The sequence below is a fragment of the Erinaceus europaeus genome, chromosome 6 (genome assembly GCF_950295315.1).
Source record: "Erinaceus europaeus chromosome 6, mEriEur2.1, whole genome shotgun sequence".
NCBI classification, from domain to species: Eukaryota; Metazoa; Chordata; class Mammalia; order Eulipotyphla; family Erinaceidae; genus Erinaceus; species Erinaceus europaeus.
The window spans coordinates 70,671,459-70,692,982 of NC_080167.1; the positions used below are offsets into that span (position 1 = coordinate 70,671,459).

Consider the following 21,524-nt stretch of genomic DNA (forward strand, 5'->3'; position numbering starts at 1 on the left):
GGGAACGGGGGCTTGATCCTGGCTCCTTGTGCCCTCTAATGTGAGCACTTAACTAGGTGCACCACCGCCTGGCCCCTCAACGTTTAGATTTCTAAGTGATAATAGAAATGCTTTTCTATCAAAATTCTATCAAGGGTAATTTTACATTACTAGGATCAATTTGGGGTATAAATGACATTCATCTATGGACTTAAGAGATACTTGTACAAAGTTATTTAATACAATTTCAGGAACTATTTAATGATATCTTTAATAAAAGTGGTTATTTAACGTCCGCTTCTCAGTTATAATACAGTCTGGTTGTATTTCAGAAATGATTGGATTCTTGTTCTCAATCTTAGGATTTTCCAGTTCCCATATAAAAGGATATAAAATCCATGTCAGTGTCATTAAACTGAGCTATATTGCCATGAATAAGGAATTATGGTATAGATGAATACTTAGCCATTCTTGTATGCTGAGTTCTTACGGTTTATAATGAGCAGGATATGGACTTCACACATACACACACACACACACACACACACACACACACACATACATGTATACATATATGAATGATGTTTCTGGCCTTAAGAAAATACATATGAGTAAGGGGCCAGGTTAAGCACTCACATTACAGTGCACAAGGACCCAGGTTCGAGCCCCTGGTCCCCACCTGCAGGGGGAAAGCTTCTCTAGTGGTGAAGCAGGGCTGCAGGTGTCTCTCTGTCTCTCTCCCTCTCTATCACCCCCTTTCCTCTCGATTTCTGACTGTCTGTATCCAATAAATAAATAAACATAATTAAAAAATTATCAGGTCCTGGAACATGATGGCTGAGAACCTAGTAGGGGTTGTATTGTTTGGAAAACTAAGAAATGTTATGCATGTACTAACTATTGTATTTACTGTCCACTGTAAAAATTAATCCCCCAATAAAGAAATTTAAAAAAATGTTTTTTAACCTCAAAATTTTTTTTTTTTAAAAAGGAAAATGTATGAGTAAAACTCCAGTGGTCAGTTCCTTAAGACTGTTCCCTGCTCCTCGTGAACTGTCAAATCTAGCTAACAAATGAAAAATGTAAATAAAGGTGTGTGTTCTAGCTACATCTTACTGACATGAGCAAAAAGGACCTGAAATTATTCACATCTGTGAGATTACTTTGATAATACAAGATGAATATGACATTGTTTATACTGCTGACCTTGTAGGTGTGCGAAGGAAAGTACCTTTCCTCAACCCATCTGGGCGACTGCGTTCTGTGTGTAGCGATTAGAAATGGCTCGCTTTTCTTATTTTATAGTTTTGGTCTCATTTCACAGGATTCAAGCCAAAACTCGAGAATTCAGAGAGCGACAGTCCCGTGAACGGGACTATGCTGAAATCCAAGATATTCACCGGACATTTGGCTGTGATGATGAGTTGGTGTACAGAGGCATTTCTCCCTACGAGGGTTCGGTGGCTCTCGGCACCAGGCCCCAGAGCCCTCGAGAAGGACACCTGATGGATGCTTTGTACGCCCAGGTGAAGAAACCCCGGAATTCCAAAGCTTCCCCTGCAGACAGGTAAGGTTCAGAATAGCCGGCGTGTTGGTGTCGCACCTTTACTGCAGATTGGATGAGAGGACTGAATGCTCCCTGGGTACTCAGCAACTGTCTCTTCCTGATGGCTTCTCAGTGTCTCTCCCAGCGAGCGGGGCGTTTGAGATTTGGTTCCCTTTTCCAGTGCTCCTTGCGTCTCATTTCCTTCTGAAAATGTCATTGTCTTCAGGCTGGTGGACAAACCTTTAGTGTTTAACTCAGACAGAAAGCTCTTTGACCTAAGCCGTGATTTCTTCTATTCCTCGGAGAGTCTGTCTCATCATAGTCGCTAGATAGACGGGGAATCTCGGGATTTGTTCCAACTACGGTTTCTTCTGAGGGTCACTGGTTTGTTTTGTTTTTTTGATGGTGTGATTTTATGTTATGAAGAAACTAGTAAATGAGAGGCGTTGTGTAGCCCGTGTTCAGATGACCTACAGACCCGATGATGACTCTTAGAATGGCTTTCAGGACTGCAGCAGTGTCTGTGTTGACTGCTACACAGTTACCGTAAAATTTTTTAGAACTATTTGGTTATAGACATTTCAACTGATCGTATATTGACGTCAGATTTTAACGGGAATGACCTAAAAATGGATCTCTCGTCCCCTACTTCCTTTCACACATTTGGATACCGACTCAGGACTAAGTAACGAAGAAAATACTACCTCTCCTTTCATTTCAGTCGTAGCCGGGTTATTTTCATGAACAGCACAGGAATTCCGTCACAACTCCCACTGACTTTTCACTGGTGTCGGCAGAGGAGCTGGATTGGGGCATGTAAGAAAGGGCCAGCTCTCTCCTGGCCGGGGCTTCTCCAGCTTAATCGACGTGAGCTGCAGCTGTGCTTCTTAATCCAAGAAATCATTGCCCCCCCCAACCCCCAGGGATGTTAATTCCGCAGTTCCAGAGTAGTAACTGAGCATTTACGATTCAGCAATGTCTCTCTGATGTGTGGCCGGCACCTTAAGACCCACTTCCAAGGCTGGCACGGAGTCACTGACGTCAGTTTCTCTCCACAGTTGTGTATGACCGGGCTGCCGTATTTTGTCAGCAATCTGCGTCTTAGCTGCTTATCACCAGCTATTTTTTAAATATACGTTTGAAAATGTGAACAGATATTCTTGAGCAGACCCAAAAGGGAACATTTTAAAGCATAGGAAAAAAAAAAAAAAGGAGGGGGTAAGGGTGGGGGAGGACAAGTGGATTTCAAGGTAAAAGTCGAACTTTCTTCTGTTGGTTGTTTCATCTGTTGTTTTCTGTTTTGTTAGATTTTAGGGTTTCTTTTTATTTATTATCATTATTATTATTTTGCGTAGTGCAAACTGACTTGATATTGTCTGCGATGAAATAGCTGATGTGAATTAATCTAGGAAGTCCGAAAACCCTTTCTTGGTTTGACCACCTGGAAAGTAAACACTGCGTATTAATGACCGCTAGCATGTTAGAATTCAAAGAACAAGGCTATGACCGGATCCTGCTACAGTGGCACTTTCTATAAAATAAATAAGTAAGAAAAAGAAAGGGGGAAAAAGGTCTTACTGGGTTTCTGCTCTACTGGTGAAAGGCCCTTCAGCATTTGAGACCTTGAATGCCCCCCGGCAAGGTGTTTTCTTGGAGTGCAGAAATGCATGTCTTCCTGGCTGGTAAATCTAGGAGGAGATAAAAGATTATTTCACCTTAGTGATAAAAGCTTTAGTGTTGTGTCAAAAAAACAAAACAGGTTAGTTATTTTTTAGCACTTTGTGTATCTAGTTCAAAAATCTGAAGAGGAGGTGTGTCTCTAGCGGTGTGGCTCCGTCACCAGTCCCGCCTGACATGGCAGACCTGCAGGAATCACCATCTCCCGAGATCCAGAAATGGTCGTTGTAAGCCCTAGGTTGTTTCAGTGTGCTAGCCCAGCCCCCGTCTCTCCTGAAGATCTGTGGAGTTAGTCTCACCAGCAGAAGTGCTCAGAGCGCTGTCAGTGCCGGCCCTGGACGGTGCTGACCTAAAGCTCAAACAGCCTCCAGCTAATTCCCACCAAACCCCACTGTCCACATGGGCAAAGCTCATGGAGTGGATTCACACCCAGCACCACTCAGCTCAGAAGTGCGTTGTAACCAGTGGGCTAAAGCTTCTCTCAGCCTCCGGCAAGCAGTCTAACCTTTCATCTCTTGGGGAGTTTACAGCTCTCACATGGATAGCCCAAGTGGGTGATTCCTATAGACAACACATTTCCAACTCAAGAAAGATAGTTTCCTTAAAAAAAAAAAAAAAAGTGTGTGGAGCATAATGGTCTTCTTCTTCTTCTAGCGTTTGCCCTTCTTCCATAGCCAGTCAACAGCGTCAGGTTGAGCCTGATGTCAAGTTTCGAGACCTCCTTTGAATCTGGAGAGGTGGCAGTCGTTGACTATGTGGGTCATAGTCTGTCTGGAGCCGCAGGGGCAGTTCAGGTCGTCTCTGGCTCCCCAGCAATGGAACATAGCGGCGCACCGGCCATGGCCTGTTCGATAGCGATTGAGGAGGGCCCAATCATAATGTGCTAGGTCAAAGCCGGGTTGACACTTGCAGGGGTCTGTGATGAGGTGTTTGTTCTTTACCTCAGCTGACTGCCAACTCTGTTTCCAAGAGACTGGAACAGAGAAGTTCAGTGTAGGCATAGGGGACCAGATTGGGTGACGAGACGTCAAGCGTTGGACAGGGTGGGCGAAGATATCCGCGTATATTGGCAGGTCCGGTCGAGCGTAGACGTGGGAAATGAACTTAGATGATGCCGCATCCCAACGAATATCTTGGGGGGTGATGTTGCTAAGGACTGGCAGCCATGGAACCGGGGTGGAACGGATGGTTCCAGAAATTATCCTCATGGAGGAATATAATTTGGAATCGACCAAGTGGACATGGGGGCTACGGAACCATCCTGGGGCACAGTATTCTGCAGTGGAATAGCATAATGCCAGAGATGATGATCGTAGTGTGGAAGTGCTCACACCCCATGAGGAGCTGGCCAGTCTGGCAATGATGTTATTCCTCACGCCCACCTTTGCTGCAGTTTTTATGAGATGTTTGTGAAATGACAGAGTGCGATCGAGAGTAACACCAAGATAGACTGGCTGGGCTTCATGCCGGATTCTCGTACCGCCAAGCTGCACATTAAGCTCACGCGAGGCCGAGGCATGGTGTAGATAGAAAACAGATGATACCGTTTTTGCAGTGCTAGGGATTAGTCGCCATTTTTTACAGTAATCAGATATCAGAGACATGTCTTTCGTGAGTGTTTCCTCAAGGATGTCGAACTTGGATGCCTGAGTTGCACAGCAGATGTCATCGGCGTAGATGAACTTCCTTGAAGAAGTTTCTGGAAGGTCATTGATGTAAATATTAAGTAGTGTAGGAGCCAGAACAGAGCCCTGTGGGAGGCCACTTGAGACAAGTCTCCATCTGCTAGACTTGTCACCCAGATGTACCCGGAATCTTCTGTTTTGGAGAAGAAACGATATAGTGTTGGCCACCCATGGAGGCAGGCATCTTGAGATCTTGACTAGGAGACCACGGTGCCCGACCGTGTCATAGGCTGCTGTGAGATCAACAAAGACAGCACCCGTCTTTAAATTCTTCTGGAATCCATTTTCAATGTAAGTTGAGAGGGCCAGGACTTGTTCGCAGGTAGATCTTCCTGGGCGGAAACCAGCTTGGGCGGGTGATAGGAATTTCTCTGTAAGAGGAGAAATACGTGACAGAAGCAGACTCTCAAGGAGTTTGTAACACACGGAGAGGAGAGAAATTGGTCTATAGCTGGCGGCCAGTGTTGGGTCTTTCTTTGGTTTCAAAACTGCTATTATCTTCGCACGACACCAAATTTTGGGCATAGATTCAGATTCCAAGATGTGGGACAGGAATGAAGTGAGCCACTTCTTTGCCGCGGGGCCCAAGTTAAGAATGAGTTCTGGGGTGATGTTATCATAGCCAGCAGCCGTTCCCGGTTTAACCCTCTTCAAAGTGTCTTCCAGTTCAGACAGTGTAAAGGGAGAGAGTTTTGGAGATGGACAAGATAACCGGAAGTGGGATGACCACTCATGGGAAATTTCTCTTTTCCAGACTGGGTCGATCTTAGCACGTCCAGCCTGAGTTAGGTGAATGGCCACTGAGTTTGGAGATACGGGAGGATGGGAGACGGGAGAGGGTTATACAAAGAGACACTTGTGCCTAAGGCTCCAAAGTCCCAGGTTCAATTACCCCCACCACCACCACCACCATAAACCAGGGCTGAGCAGGGCTCCCGTTGGAAAAAAAACAAAAAAGTCAAGAAGCAGAAACCCAAGTTTAGGCTTTGCAGTTATTATTTTACAGAGAATAAGATATTGGAGGCCTGGTTAAGCACACGTAGTACCTAGCACAAGGATCTGGGTTCAAGCCTCCAGCTCTCCACCTGCAGGGGGAGAGCTTCTTGAGTGCTGAAACAGGGCTGCAGGCTGCTATCTCTCTCCCTCTCTACCACCCCCTCCCTCTAGATGTCTGGCTGTCTCTATCCAATAAATAAATAAAGATAATTAAAAAAAAAAAGAAACTGGTGCTGTCACTTCTCCTTGTCTTTTCCTGTCAAAGAGAAAACAGTGGAAAAGTGCTTCTCAGTCTTGAACACTAGGGATGCTTCTTCAGAGAGAGACAATCTCTTGGTGCCAGTCCTGAACTAAATTGTTTTGATTATAATGTTGTTTAAATATGTATACAAATAAAATAGGACTGAACTCCTTCTGTTTATAGCCATGACACAACGATCAAACCAAACATCTTTACAAATTAAATACCAATGAAACAACAAAGCCATTACATCTAAATGAACAACATCACTTTAATGCGGCAAATCTGCTTCTTTTGAAAAGCAGCCCTTCTAGGCGGATTCTCTGCCGGGTCATTTGAGTCTCTTTATCCCGAGACCAAGACTGTCTGGGCTCATCCATCCCTTTCCCCAGTCGGGGTTTCAACGTGGCTAAATCCAGCAACCTTCGGCCACGTACCTGCCTTCCGAGTCGTCTGTCCCCTTGTGTGAGCACTAATTGTTGAGCCGGGGGAAGCAGCCTTTCTCTGCGCCTTTGTGTCAGACAGTGATCTCCAATGGAAGCTGCCGTCCAGATGTGCAGTGCTGTCTGATGCCCGGCCCTCTTCAATGCTTGGGCTACCTGGATGTGTTCAAGGAGGCAAGTCGGGACGGGACTGGCTAGGAAAGGGGGTGGAGAGAGGCAAAGGGCTTGTTGGGAAGGTGAAAGCCTCCTTAGCAACTATTGCAATGGTTTTTAACTGAATTAGCCATACCCTGAGGGGGTAATCTGGTGGAGATCTGTAAATAATACTTGTGTGGAAATAGAGTGCTTGGTGGGCCCTGCCAATGTTCAACCACATCTGCACAATTTCCCAACACAGCAGTATGATGACAAGTGACCTCTCAACCTATTTCAGACTTCTCTGACAGCCTGAAGGTGTTCATTGTGTATTTTCTTTTTTTTCTTTTTTTAAAAAATATTTATTTATTATCCCTTTTTGTTGCCCTTATTGTCTTATTGTTGTAGTTATTATTGATGTTGTTGTTGGATAGGACAGAGAGAAATGGAGAGAGGAGGGGAAGACAGAGAGGGGGAGAGAAAGACAGACACTTGCAGACCTGCTTCACTGCCTGTGAAGCGACTCCCCTGCAGGTGGGGAGCGGGGGGCTCGAACCGGGATCCTTAGGCCAGTCTTTGTGCTTTGCGCCACCTGCGCTTAACCCACTGCGCTACCCCCCGACTCCCCATTGTGTATTTTCATGGAACTCTTTGAAGCCTGTGTTCTGCTTTTATGAAAAGCTTACTGAGTCCAAACCTGCAGTGCCTGTGGAGCAGCAAAGGCTTGGGGGCAGGGGTAGATAGCATAATGGTTATGCAAAGAGACTCTCATACCTGAAGCTCCAAAATTTCACATTCAATCCCACTGCACCACCATCATCCAGAACTGAGCAGTGCTCTGATTATATATAAAAACAAAAGTAAAAAAAAAAGAAAGGGGAGTCAGGCGGTAGCGCAGTGGGTTAAGCACAGGTGGCGCAAAGCGCAAGGACCAGCATAAGGATCCCGGTTTGAGTCCCCTGGCTCCCCACCTGCAGGGGAGTCACTTCACAGGTGGTGAAACAGGTCTGCAGGTGTCTGTCTTTCTCTCCTCCTCTCTGTCTTCTCTCTTCTCTCCATTTCTCTTTGTCCTATCCAACAACAATGACATCAATAATAACTACAACAATAAAACAACAAGGACAACAAAAGGGAATAAATAAATAAATAAATAAATAAATAAACATTTTTAAATGTTAAAAAAAAGAGAGATGCAAAGGCTTGGACTTCTTTAATCTTTTTTTTTTTTATTCATGATTTAATAATGATGAACAGGTTTGTAAGATAACGGGTACAATTCCACACAGTTCCCACCACAAGAGTTCCGTGCCCCATACTCTCCACTGGAAGAATCCCTGTTCTTTATCCCTCTGGCAACATGGACCAAAATTCTCTATGGGGAGCAGAAGGTGGGAGTTCTGGCTTCTGTCATTGCTTCTCCGCTGGACATGGGTGTTGGCAGGTGGATCCACACCCCCAGCCAGTTTCTTTCTGTCCCTAGTGGGGCAGGGCTCTGGGGAGGGGAGGTTCCAGGACACATGGGTGAGGAAGTCTGTCCAGGGAGGATTTCTCGAATCTTGTGTGAAAGTTTTGACATAGCCTAGTGGGGCAGGTAAGAAGGCACTCTCATCCTAAGAACTTACCTGCATTCTCAAGCAGTGATGTTCAAGATTTTAGCTTCCACAGCAAAAGCCCAGAGAACTTCCATGCCTATCGTTCTGTAGCCTCTCCCTCACACATTCAGCAGACATACTTGGGGACTAAAACTCTTTAGTTTTATCAAGTATCGCAGTTAATGGTACTGCCGTTGGTCAGTCCCCACCCTGAAGGGCTCTGCTTTGAAGCTACAGAGTTCAGACTCATGTTTATAATGTCTTTACCTTGGCCATCATAAATGGCCACTATTCAACTGTGATTATAAATAGGCACTCTATGTAAAATGTCAGCCTGCAGGTGTGATGGGTATAAGATAAACTTGATTCTGTGTTTCTTGACACCTTCCAAAGTTTCTTTCCATGCAACTTGTACCAACCCAGTGGAAGGGTTTAAGTCTGCTTTGCATTCTGACAACAAGATGGTGAAATGCTGATCAGGGCTGCTTTTATATTTCCTTGAGGACGCCATGCAATCCCTACCCAGATGTCAGAATTTGCTGTTAGAAACTCCATGGAAAGGCATCGCTAATGGACGTTACAGACTGTCACCGTGCAATCACTCACCCCCAGAATTGCATTGTCCTCTGATATAATTGAAATAAAATAGGTACCTACATGCCACTAGAGATCTAAATAGCGGGGAAATAGTAGGCCAGACTCCACAAGCTTGGTGAGGACACCTTAATGGAAACATAAATACTGTAATCATATGCTTTTTGCATTCATTTCTCCCGATTAAGGAGAAAAAATGTCGAGTTTAAAAGAAAAGACCTCTGTGAACTTGTTTATCCTCTCCCCACGTTAAAACTGAACCCCAGCGTGTCAGATGGAAAGCTGACAGGCACAGTATAAAGCCAAGTTCCTTAGATGGGGCCATTAATTACACACAAGCTCTTTGGGGGAAAAAAAATGACAGGTCATATAACAAAGTTGTATTTACTGTTCCAAACGTCAAACACACTCTGTTTACTTACGTTTACTTAGTACTGAGTATTCTTCTTCTTTTTTTTTTCTCTTATCTTTCAATGGGAGATAGTCATTCTCACACAGATCTCTTGCTGGGAGACAAGTTTGGAAAGGAACCACCATCACTCATAAAGCTTTCCCCCTGTGGTGGGGACTGCGGCTTTGAACCCTCGTCCTTGTGTGCTGTAACATGTGCGCTCAACCACGTGTGCCAACACCAGGCTCCTGACTATTCCTTGTCTGCAACCTCCCATCCTCCCCGCCCCCCAGCTCACTCCTTCAAGTCCTACATCCCTGGAGCTGACGACCACTGGGGAAGGAAGGTGTGTGCCTCCCTCGCTCACCTAAGCCCAGCCATTCCACAACCAGACTCACTGGCTTTCATCCCAGAGCCCCTGGGGTTCACCCACCTCACCTCAGAGAGTAGCATCACCACCTCTACACCTGCTCAGGCCACCAGATGTCTCTGGCCACCAGTGTCACCCAACCCCCCAAACATCTGCCGCTGACCAAGGCCCTTCCAGGCTCACACCTGAGAGTTTTCCACAGTTTGTCTTTTCTCTTCTTTTTTTTTTTTTTTTTTTTTTTTTTTGCCTCCGGGGTTATCGCTGGTGCTGCGTGCCTGCACTATGAATCCACTGCTCCTGGAGGCCTTTTTTCCCATTTCGTTGCCCTTGTTGTTGCCGTTATTATTATTGTTTCATTGCTGTTGTTGTTTTTGGATAAGACAGAAAGAAATCAAGAGAGGAAGGGAGAGGAGACAGAGAGGGGAGAGACAGACAGACACTTGCTTCACCGCCCGTGAAGCGACCCCCCTGCAGGTGGGGAGCCGGAGGCTCGAACCTGGATCTTTATGTCGGTCCTTGAGCTTTGTGCCATGTGCGCTTAACCCGCTGTGCTACGGCCCGGCTCCCTTCCACAGCTTTTCTCTCCTTCTCCAGCACTGCACCAAAACATGGTGGAACCCTCCCTCCACCCAGTGCCTGGAGTTTTCTTTCTAAACTGTGACGGGGACACCTCACCTCCCAACTTAACATTCTTCCTTGGCTGTCTGCCATCTTCATGAGGCAGACTAAGCCCTGGGTGTGATGTCTGCCGGCCTCTGGTGCCATTTCATCCTCATCTCTGACTCTGCCGGACTGTGTCCTATGGCTGGACTTGGCTTCTGAGAGAGGCTCCACCGGAAAGTATCAACCCAACTTTATCTAATATGTGGGTGAATTCCACAGCTCTTTGGTGTCACGCGTTTTGCAGATGCTAAATTTTGGTGAGTGACAACAAGCAGTCACCATTCATCCGGCAGTTCTCATATAGTGAAGAGACGCAGTGATCACATTAAAGTCTGAGGTGACATAAAGAACCCAGCAAATAAAATTTTACGAGTAATGAAGCCATAAATAAGGTCATGGCTCCTTTTAAAGACTTCTTGTTTAATTCTTTTAGTTGATTAACATTGCCTGAAACCACGATTTGTTTAGGGGAAGTAATGTGTGATGGGGGGCTGTTTATTTACATATTTATTTTAGCCTCAGAGGAAGTTTAAACATCCTGTAGACATCTGAGAGTAAACACAACCTATCTCAGAGTTTTCAGGCAAAGAGTCCTCCAGCAGAGGGGTCTCTGTAGGGCTGTCCCTTGGTGAGACACTGACCTTTGGGGACTTAGATGGTGAGCTAGCCATCGTAGGGTCCAAATTTCCTTGAGCTGTGTGCTATTTTGTTTGATCCCAGCTTTCAAAGGGACGCTCCAAGTCCCTGCTTTACACATGGTGGGCACAGTAGCTCATCTGATCCTTGACTCAGCTTTGCCACTTTGCAGTTCTTTAGATGGTCTGCACCCAAACATGCAGGTGTCAACCTCACCAGTACTCGGGGGTCTTGGTTGGCATTATTTTCTGTCTCGATCCTGCACCACGATGGAATATCAATAATATAGATTCATGAGGATATGTGTGGAGCCCTGTCGTGAAATGCATTTTCAACTTCTTGGGAGACCTCATCCAGACCTGAGTTCAAAGTTCACTTTTAAATTAACTTTCTGGAAGTTCTAGAGCCCGTGGTGTGTGTGTGGGGTAAACATTTGACCATTTTTCCATCTGTTGCTTTCTCCTTTCTTCTTTCACTAAGTCCCCCATCAGTTGGTTTTGGTGTACCTCAATGAGACGTGTTGTCTCTTTCAGGAGAAAAGATGGTTGGAGGGAGCCGGGCAGTAGCGCAGCAGGTTAAGCGCACGTGGTGCAAAGCGCAAGGACCAGTGCAAGGATCCTGGTTCGAGCCCCCGGCTCCCCACCTGCAGGGGAGTCGCTTCATAAGCAGTGAAGCAGGTCTGCAGGTGTCTGTCTTTCTCTCCCCCTCTCTGTCTGCCCCTCCTCTCTCCATTTCTCTCTGTCCTGGCCAACAACTGTCTTCCCTGCCTTGATTTCTCCACCATTCTGCTTTTCCTACTATTTTCTGCTAAGGCTTGTGTGGTCATGTTATGGCATCTTCATTATTGTATATTTATCTTAATGAGAATGATAGAGAGAAAAAGAGAAACACACACACAGAGAGAGAGACTAGAACACTGCTGCTGAGCTCTGGCTGATGGTGGTGCTGGGGATTGAACCTAGAACCTCAGAGCCTCAGGCAGGAGAGTATTTCACATACCCATATACTGTCTCCCTAGCCCCAGAACAGCAGCTTCTTCCTCTTCTTCTTCCTCCTCTTCTTCTTCCTCTTCTCCTTCTCCTCCTCCTTTCTCCTCCTCCTCCTCCTCCTTTTTCTTCTTTTGTTGTGGTTTGGGGCTTCTTCTTTTTCCCCCCCTTTATTGGGGGGATTAATGTTTTACATTCTATAGTAAATATAATAGTTTGTACATGCATAACATTTCTCAGTTTTCCACATAACAATACAATAAAGTTTCTTTCTTAAAACATTGTGTTTTAACTATTTTTCCAGCAGCTAAAAAATAATTTTATGTCTGAGACTTCACGTCTGTGTGATTCCCCAGTGGTCTCCCTCTCCCTCTCTCTCTCTTCCTCTCTCTCTCTCCCCCTTCCTCTCCCTCTCCCTCTCCCCCCCTCCCTCCCTTTAAATCTCATACAGAGATAGAAAGGGAAGAGGGAGTGGAGGAAATTCTTTGTTTTGTTGATAGCTTTCTTCCAAATTCTGCTACACAGACATTCAGATATGCTAAATAGATGAAGAAATGAATAAAGCAAGCTCCTCGTCAGCATAGCTAAGGTGGCCTCTGGAGCTGGGAGCTTCATCTGGGGATTGTGGGCAGTCGGGGAAGGGGAGGCTAGGGAACTGTGTAGGACTTCTGTCGGCCAAACATAAGTAAAGATTTGAGTCACTTATGTTAAGTCCATTGTGCTTACAGGCTTCCTAGAACTGATGTGACTGTGTGTAGGAGAGAGGGAGACTATGAAACCATCCTATTCCATATGTTAAGATAGAATACAGTATCAGTGTTCATCAGGGTCCAGACTCCAGCTCACTGAGAAGGTTCCTGATTTACCTGGCTCAAGTCTCAGACTGACTCTCCCCTGCCTTAGGTAAAACCTGTCTATTTATTTATTTATTCATTTTCCCTTTTGTTGCCCTTGTTTATTGTTGTTGTAGTTATTATTGTTGTTATTGCTATCGCCCTTGTTGGATAGGACAGAGAGAAATGGAGAGAGGAGAGGAAGACAGAGAGGGGGGAGAGACAGACAGACACCTGCAGACCTGCTTCACCGCCTGTGAAGCGACTCCCCTGCAGGTGGGGAGCCGGGGGCTCGAACCGGGATCCTTACACAGGTCCTTGCACTTGGCACCACGTGCACTTAACCCGCTGTGCTACTGCCCAACTCCCAAAACCTGTCTCTTTTTATCCACGAAGATCCAGCCAGAGCGGTGAAGCCCTGGGTGGGGCAGGGTGGGCAAGGAGAGATGGCATAATGGTTATGCAAAGAGACTCTTATGCCTGAGGCTTTGAAGTCCCAGGTTCAAACCCCACCCACCTCCCTGTGCCCCTGCCAGCCAGAGCTGAGCAGTACTTTGGTTAAAAAAAAAGAAGAAGAAACAGAAGAATGGAAGAAAGTGCGGTTGGGGAAGAAATACAGACCTTGGAGCAGGCAGCCTGAGTTCACCTCCTGCCCCTGCTGGCCTCCCTTCTACCCCATGTGTCTGTAAGGCGGGGTTTCCACAGCACTGTGTTCCTAAGGTTCTTTTGTGAGAATTAAATGAAAGACAGCATTGAAGGGTTTTGTCTGTTTGTTTTCTCAGAGCACTGCTCAGGTCCTGGGAGGGACCTCTGAGCCTCAGGTGTGGAAGTCTGCTGTTTACAAGTCTGGGCTGTCTCCCTGACCACACTTAAGTCATCTTGAGTACAGACAGGTGCATGGGACCAGCCCAGTTAGTGTTGCCCATTGCTGTTACACTGCTTCTGAAACTACCACCACCACCACCACCACCACCATCAATATTCTTGACTTCTTTCTAAAAAATACTTTTATTTATTTTTTATTATTGGGTAGAGACAGAGAGAAACTGAAGGGGGAAGAGGAGGTAGAGAGGGTGAGAGACAGAGACACCTGTAGCCCTGCTTCACCAGTCGTGAAGTTACTCCCCTGCAGGTGGGGACCAGGGGCTTGAACCTGGGTCCTTGCACATTGTAATGTGTGCACTTAACCAGGTGCGCCACTGCCTGGCCCCTGATATTTTTAAGTTCTATGGCCATTTAGAAACAAAAAAGTTTGTTACAGGGGCTGATCACATAATGGTTATGCAAAGAGACTTTCATATCTGAGACTCCAAAGTCCCAGGTTCAGTCCTCTCGCACCAGTATAAGCCAGAGTTGGTGTAAAAAACAAAACAAGTTTATTACATAAATTGTTTTTGTATGTGTATGATACATGGTACTTTTTTTATTCCAACATTTTCTTATGTAAACACTTAACTTGGCACTTACAATTTTTTTTTTAAATTTTGATGCTACAATGGCTATCCATATCTCCTTACATTATATTGTGCAACTAACATGTACACTGCTCTGGACAGTAGATTAATTTCTGTAATCAGGAAACAATTTCAGTAATGTGGTGTCCTGGTAAATTTGCATAGCCACTGAATGAAGAGAGGTCCAAGTGGAATGACTTCCCTTTTGTGTCTCTCTCTCCCTCTCTCTCTCTCTCTCTCTCTCTCTCTCTCTCTCTCGGGTTTTTGTTTTTCACCAGAGCACTGCTACTCATCCCTGGTTTATGGTGGTGCAGGGTAGATTGAACCTTGGACTTTACAGCCTCAGGCACGAGAATCTCTTTGCATAACCATTATGCTATCTCCCTCACCCTCTTGCAGTGACTTCTTACTGCCTCTGAAATAATAAGGCCATTTTCAGTATCTCTGGTAGATTCAAATAGAAACCAAGTATAATTGCATACTATTAGTACTATTAAGTGCCTCGTATTCATTATAAGATAATTAAAATAAGGCTCAATGTGAATAAATGTGTAGCAGAGAGTATTATCGGTGTTTTATTTATGGCAAACAGAAAACGTGATTCTTTTCCTTTTACCTCCAGCATAGAAATAATAAATCACATAAGAGAAGAGACTATTTTTTTTTTTTCAAAGGTATGATTTCTTTCAGACACACTTTGTCCACTTACCTGAGATCAGGACCATGCCTACCTCACCAAATGAAGTCTCATTGTTCCCAGAGACAGCTCGGAGCCCATCAAGGAGTAAATGCATGGCTTGAGTTGTTGTAATTAGCTAGGTGTGATTTAAAGGTTGCCAGAATCAAAAAGGCTTATTCATTTTTCATCAATAATCACTTACCTTAATATTTCATTAGAACCCGCTGATTTGCAGACCCCCTTCTGGGCATGCATTTAACTTTTTCTCATTCTGCACTCTTTCATCTCTAAGACATGCTTGGTTGAGATGTTTCCAAGGTTCACAGGGCACCTGATTGATCCAACTGACTTTTCACCTGTGCTTAAAGCTGTGCTTAAAGTTCTAGGCTGTGGAAAGCCGTGTGTGTGTGTGTGTGTGTGTGTGTGTGTGTGTGTGTGTGTGTGTGTGTGTGTGTATGTGTGTGTACGTGTACATATTTTTAGGCAGTTTTCTTTCATTGTTCCTACATTTGATAGTAAGGTGTACATTTTCTGCTCCGTAGCCTCTGAGAATAAACACTGATTGATCCTGGGTGAAGAGTCAGGAAGTCAGTAGTCAGGCTACATTTTCAGACCATGCCATGGAAGTCAGGCTACATTTTCAGACCATGCCATGGAAGTCAGGCTACATTTTCAGACCATGCCATGGAAGTCAGGCTACATTTTCAGACCATGCCATCCGTTCGAAGGGACAGAGCATCTGCTGTGTCACATACTTGGCGGATGAGATCACTGACTGAGCCTCTACCTTTCTTTCAAAGCACTCTTCTGGTTACCTCTGGGATGCAGACTTGTGCTGGGCCTCAGATGGTGGCACTGTCCCAGGCTCTGTGCTGCCCACCCCCCCCACCTCCCCACCTCCCCACCCTGGGGATGCCGCTCTGACAGGCCGTCCAGTTAATGTGAAGCCTGTGCACACAGAGCCCTTCCTCTTCCTCACTTGCCTATTTGGTCGTGTGTGTATGTCGGTGTGTGTCCGTGGTCACAGTCACAGATGGCTGCTGCGAGGTGGTGAGCAGCTGAGGGAAACCTCACTGAACCAAACCCTTTAAGCTCCTTCCCTGTGTGGACTAACCTAAAACATGGACATCTACCCAGCAGGGACTGAGGTGTTGGTGAGCTGGTGCTGACAACGAAACACAAACAAACAAACAAACAAATTAGAGGACTAGATTCTCTTTTTTAAAAAAAATGTCCAGATTAATTATGAAATACCTTCTGTTTACAGTACATATGGACTTTCACTCACTGGATTCATTGGTGCTGAATAAAGACTTCTGAGTGTTAATAAATGAAGACTGTGCACTTGGTAATTTGGTGAATTCCTGTTGAAAATAAAGATGGTCCCTCTACCAGAACCTTTTTTTTTTTTTTAAATATTTTCAAGAAGACTTAATGCTGATTGTCCTCATGGCTCAGATAGATATACATATTTTAAATAATGATCGACAAGACCATAGGATAAGAGGGCTACAATTCTACACAATTCCCACTGCCAGAATTCTGCATCCCATCTCCTCCATTAGAGACTTTCCTATTCTTTATCCCTCTGGGAGCATGAACCAGGATCATTATGGGGGAGCAGAAGGTGGGAGTTCTGGCTTCTGTCATTGCTTCTCCACTGGACATGGGTGTTGGCAGGTGGATCCACACCCCCAGCCTGTCTCTGTCTTTCCCTAGTGGGGCAGGGCTCTGGGCAGGGGAGGTTCCAGGACACATGGGTGAGGTCGTCTGCCCGGGGAAGTCAGGCTGGTGTTAAGATAGAAAGCAGAACGGATTATCTAATAATCAGGAACCTAAAGGGAAGAATATAGCCAATGAGATTTGGGGTTTTCATGTTGGAAAGGTCTAGGAAATTCATTTTAGCTATATTCCAAGGGGGGCAATGACTTTACGAATTTTTGCCTGATGGCTCAGATTCTAGAGAAGTCTCCAGACTCTCTGAATCACCACGAGATATATAAACATCTACTCATGTGGTAGTAGGCCTGAACAGCCACTAGAAGTCTAAGTCGTTGCTTTTTTAGAGAGCTTGTTATATTCTGCTTATCTGGGGGGAATGTCTATTGATAATAATTTTCATTAAATAAATAACATTGGTCTTTTAAAAATTTTATGTATTTTTGTTGTTTGCACCTGTGCCAGGTTGACTCGTTCTTTTTCTATATTATTCTTTCATTTTTAATTGTTGAAACTTACTTTTTACTGTACTTTTTTAAAAAAATGGTCTTTATTTATTTATTAGACAGAGACAGCCAGAAATCAAGAGGGAAGAGGGTGATAGAGAGGAAGAGAGACAGAGAGACACCTGCAGCCCTGCTTCACCACTCACAAAGCTTTCCCCTGCAGGTGGGGACCGGGGGCTTGAACCCGGGTCCTTGCACACTGTAATGTGAACACTTAACCTGACCCCAAGAATACCTTTATTTTTACTGAGCTTCCCTTTACCTGTGTGACCTCAGCCTGCCTGTCTTGTTTGTGGGTTTTTGTTTTCTCGTTTTTAAATTTCTTTGTAAGTGAATGCAGGTCTGAGCAAGGGTGGCAAGGGACAGAGTAGACCCGCGTGGCTTTAAACTCACATCTTGGCTCTGTCACTCGCTGGAGTATTTGCCAAGTGATTTGACCTCTGTGACACTCATTAAATTCATCTGTATTTTAATTTTTTTTGGTCCCATTGTTATACCATATGTCAGCTGTGTCCCAATTTTTATATTTAGAAAATATGTTCTTTATAACCATGCCTTATATAATGTGTTAAAAACTATTGGGGCTCAGAAAGAAATATAGACCCCAATCTCTGTTAGTCATGCTCTTCTAGTCTTTGGGGGAGAATTAACATATGGACTTAAATAACATCACCAGTTTTATTGACCATGTTGTTTATTTTAATAGCTCAACCAGAATGGTTTGATTGACTTTTTAAAAAATCTGGTACTTTTTTTTTTTTTTTAACCATATGGACAAGGCCATATCTGGAGTGCCAAGCTAATAAGCCTTCTTTCCTCTGCCAGTGAACCATGAACATTGTTAGCGAAATGTTTCCTTTTGAATTGATTCATTTCCTAAGCCTTTGCTGGTGTAAATGCCCATTGTAAGAGAGCAATGGCACAGTGGTCTGCGAAATGGCCTTGAAAGGATACACCATGTGGTTAGGCCAGTTTAAAAAAATGCTATAAACTTAAAAAAAGACAATGTTATAAATAGACTCTTGATCAGTAAATTCGGGACACAACAGACCACTTTCTTTTGAATGGTAGTCTCATACTTGAAGAATATGAAACATGGAAGTTTAGTAGTATTAATAGTTAATAAAAAATAAATAAACATAATTACAATATAAACATAATTAAACATAATAAACATAATTACACTATAAATAAATGTAAGGATAAGAAAAATAAAATTACAAAAAATAGTTTGTCTTTTTCAATAAAATACTTAGCAGTAGCATTTCTTTAACTGTGAGGTGGTTCAGTTGGATGGCTTAGGGCTTCCTTGCACTTCTAAAAGAGAAATATACAAATAATTTTTGAAGCAGGGTACCACAAATTTCTATGTGTAGTGGTGAGATAATTTTAAAGTTTTTGGTTGTTGAAAGAATCATGACAGCTTTTTTTCTATGCAAAAACCTGCCAAGACTTTTTTTTTGATAACTCAATATTAAATTCTATGTTCATCTAATCCATTCATTTTTTATGTATTCATTATACCCATTGCCTCCATAGCAGCCTCAAAATATATTTTATTTCTTTCCTCTTCTTGTATACAGTTTCTCTCACGTCTATTAGTACACTACCTTTAATTTTAATTTCTTTTTTTATTTTTAAAATTTTTAAATATTTATTTATTTATTCCCTTTTGTTGTCCTTGTTGTTTTATTGTTGTAGTTATTATTGATGTCATCGTTGTTGGATAGGACAGAGAGAAATGGAGAGATGAGGGGAAGACAGAGAGGGGGAGAGAGAAAGACACCTGTAGCCCTGCTTCACCGCCTATGAAGCGACTCCCCTGCAGGTGGGGAGCCGGGGGCTCGAACCGGGATCCTTACGCCGGTCCTTGCGCTTTGCGCCACGTGTGCTTAACCTGCTGCGCGACCGCCCGACTCCCTTAATTTTAATTTCTGAGAAGTTCTCTTTCTGTTAATATCTCCATTCATTTCCTATCTGAATCTGTTTACATCACCACATTTGATCTTTCCCCCCATTTGTGGATTACTTTTTTTCTATATCTGACTTTTTGTTAGGGATTTACTATTGATTTAAAAAATCATGAGATAACAGGGGTATAATTCTGCACCATTCCCACCACCCGAGTCCTGTGTCCCTATCCCCTCCATTGGAAATTGCAGTAGTTTGTCCAAGGTCATAGATATGGGTTGACTATTAGTTCTCTAAATATCTATATTTCTTTTTATTTGCCCTTTTTCCTGTGGCTCTACCTTCTCTTCCTTACTAAGTCACACCTATCCTATCAGTAACTTAAAATGTCCTTCCTTTTTATTTTTCTCCTCTTCTCTCTTCAGGTCTTGATGGAGTTGAAGTTCACAGCCCTCTGGGCATCTTCCCCTAACATTTCTCCCCCTCTGGGAGTCTGGACCCAAATTCTTTATGGGGAGCAGAAGGTGGGAGTTCTGGCTTCTGTCATTGCTTCTCCGCTGGACATGGGTGCTGGCAGGTGGATCCACACCCCCAGCCTGTGTCTGTCTGTCCCTAGTGGGACAGGGCTCTGGGGAGGGGAGGTTCCAGGACACATGGGTGAGGGTGTCTGCCCAGGGAAGTCAGGATGGCGTCATAGTAGCATCTGCAGCTTGGCGTCTGAAAGGTGGTGAGATATACGGCAGAGCAAATGTTTAATGAATAGGAACCAAACAGTAGGAATAGAGCAGATGGGGATAGGGATCTTAGGAGTGGGAAGAAGCTAGGAAGTCTATTTTAGTTATGTTTCATGTGGTCCATGACTTTAGTCATTTTTGCCTGAGCCTGATAGCTAACATGCAGCTGGACTAAAAACATTGTCTGGTAGATGTTAGGGTTGAGAATAGGACTAGAAAACTGAATTAGGGCAGAGAGTAGTTGCCAAACTTGAAGAGAATGTATGAACACAATTAACTGTCAACCCCACCAATCAGACCCAGATCTGAAATCCATGTCTGATTTTTTATTGGATGTCAGACATTTTGAGTTTTATCAAGATAGGTTAGGTTCTGTTGTTTGTTCCTTTTTGTTTGTTTGTTTGTTTGTTTGTTTTTACCCCCAGAGCACTGCTCAGCTCTAGTTTATGGCGGTGCTGGGAATTGAACCTGAGACATCAGAGCCCCAGGAAATGAGTTTGTTTTTTTTTTTACTTTCTTTATTGGGGGGTAATAAGTACATTACAATAGTTTGTGCATGTACAACCCCCACTAGGTCCTCCATATTTTGTTCTTTTTTAATTTTAAAAAAAATTATCTTTATTTATTTATTGGATAGACAACTAGAGAAATCCAAAGGAAGGGAGGGAGAGAGAGAGAGGGAGCAAAACAGAGAGGCACCTGCAGCACTGCTTCACCACTTGCAAAGCGTTTCTCTTGCAGGTGGGGAGAGTGCTTAAAACTTCCAGATTTACATTTGATGATGAAATTTTACACCACCAAGGCCAAATTATGACACACTTGGTAGAGTGCATGCCTTATCACAGCTGTGTTTATGAATAAATAAAAAAACACCAATTAGTCTGTTATTACATAGAAAGGATAATTATTGTGAGAAGGAAATGATATTGAATAATATTAATATGTTTAGTCCTGCTTATATCACTAAGATATATATATATATATATATATATATATATATATATATATATATACATGAAATTATCAAATACGAAGAGGCTCAGTGAACAAAAACATTGAAGGTAATTTTTCTCTCATTATTCAGTGAGAATATTCTTATGTTGGAAGAGACTAGAAAAATAATTTGGACCAATTCCAGCTACCCTGATTGTGTGTGTGTGTGTGTGTGTGTGTGTGTGTGTGTGTTAGATAACTATTTTGAGATGACCCTCTAAGTCATAATAGTACTCTGCAGTAGATGAATCAACATCTTCTGAAGAGTGTGCTTCAATGTCTGCCATTGCAAAGAAGTCAAGAAGTTGTTCTTAAATCATAGCTTATTGTGCAAAATTCAGATAATCATTGTTCAGAACATTCTGATTTAACTGGGTATTAACAGAAATAGCATATTTTAATGTCTGACATAGTCCTGTGCATTCTTGAAGTTACACAATAAAGAAATATCATATTGATTACTTCTGTCAAGTAATTTTTTTTTTACCTATTTGAATTATATAGGTTTATTGGGTGGGGATCCCCAATTTAAGAAAATATATATAACTGTCCTGCTCTGTTGGGCTGGGGGCGTGGTAGAAACCGTATTAAACTGATTAGCTCATTTATCAATTTAGTCGATCGACCACACAGAAGAGCGAATCCGTTCACGTGAGGATTTTCTTCTCCTCTCTCAAGCTGAAACACTGACGCACGAAAGACACTCAACACCTCCGCTTTCTTGCCTGTGAAATGAGATCGTTACGTACAAATTAACGATC

The 21,524-nt window shown here is 43.6% G+C and overlaps 1 protein-coding gene across 11 annotated transcripts in view; it reads left to right on the forward strand.

The window, feature by feature from the left end:
- Positions 1-21,524, forward strand: part of PARD3 (par-3 family cell polarity regulator) — a 652,495-nt gene that overhangs the window by 475,039 nt on the left and 155,932 nt on the right. For all 11 annotated transcript variants that reach the window (XM_060192488.1, XM_060192489.1, XM_060192482.1 and 8 more), the window contains one exon: positions 1,304-1,546. In XM_060192488.1, coding sequence (XP_060048471.1) covers positions 1,304-1,546 — 243 coding nt within the window. The remainder of the gene's footprint in view (positions 1-1,303; positions 1,547-21,524) is intronic.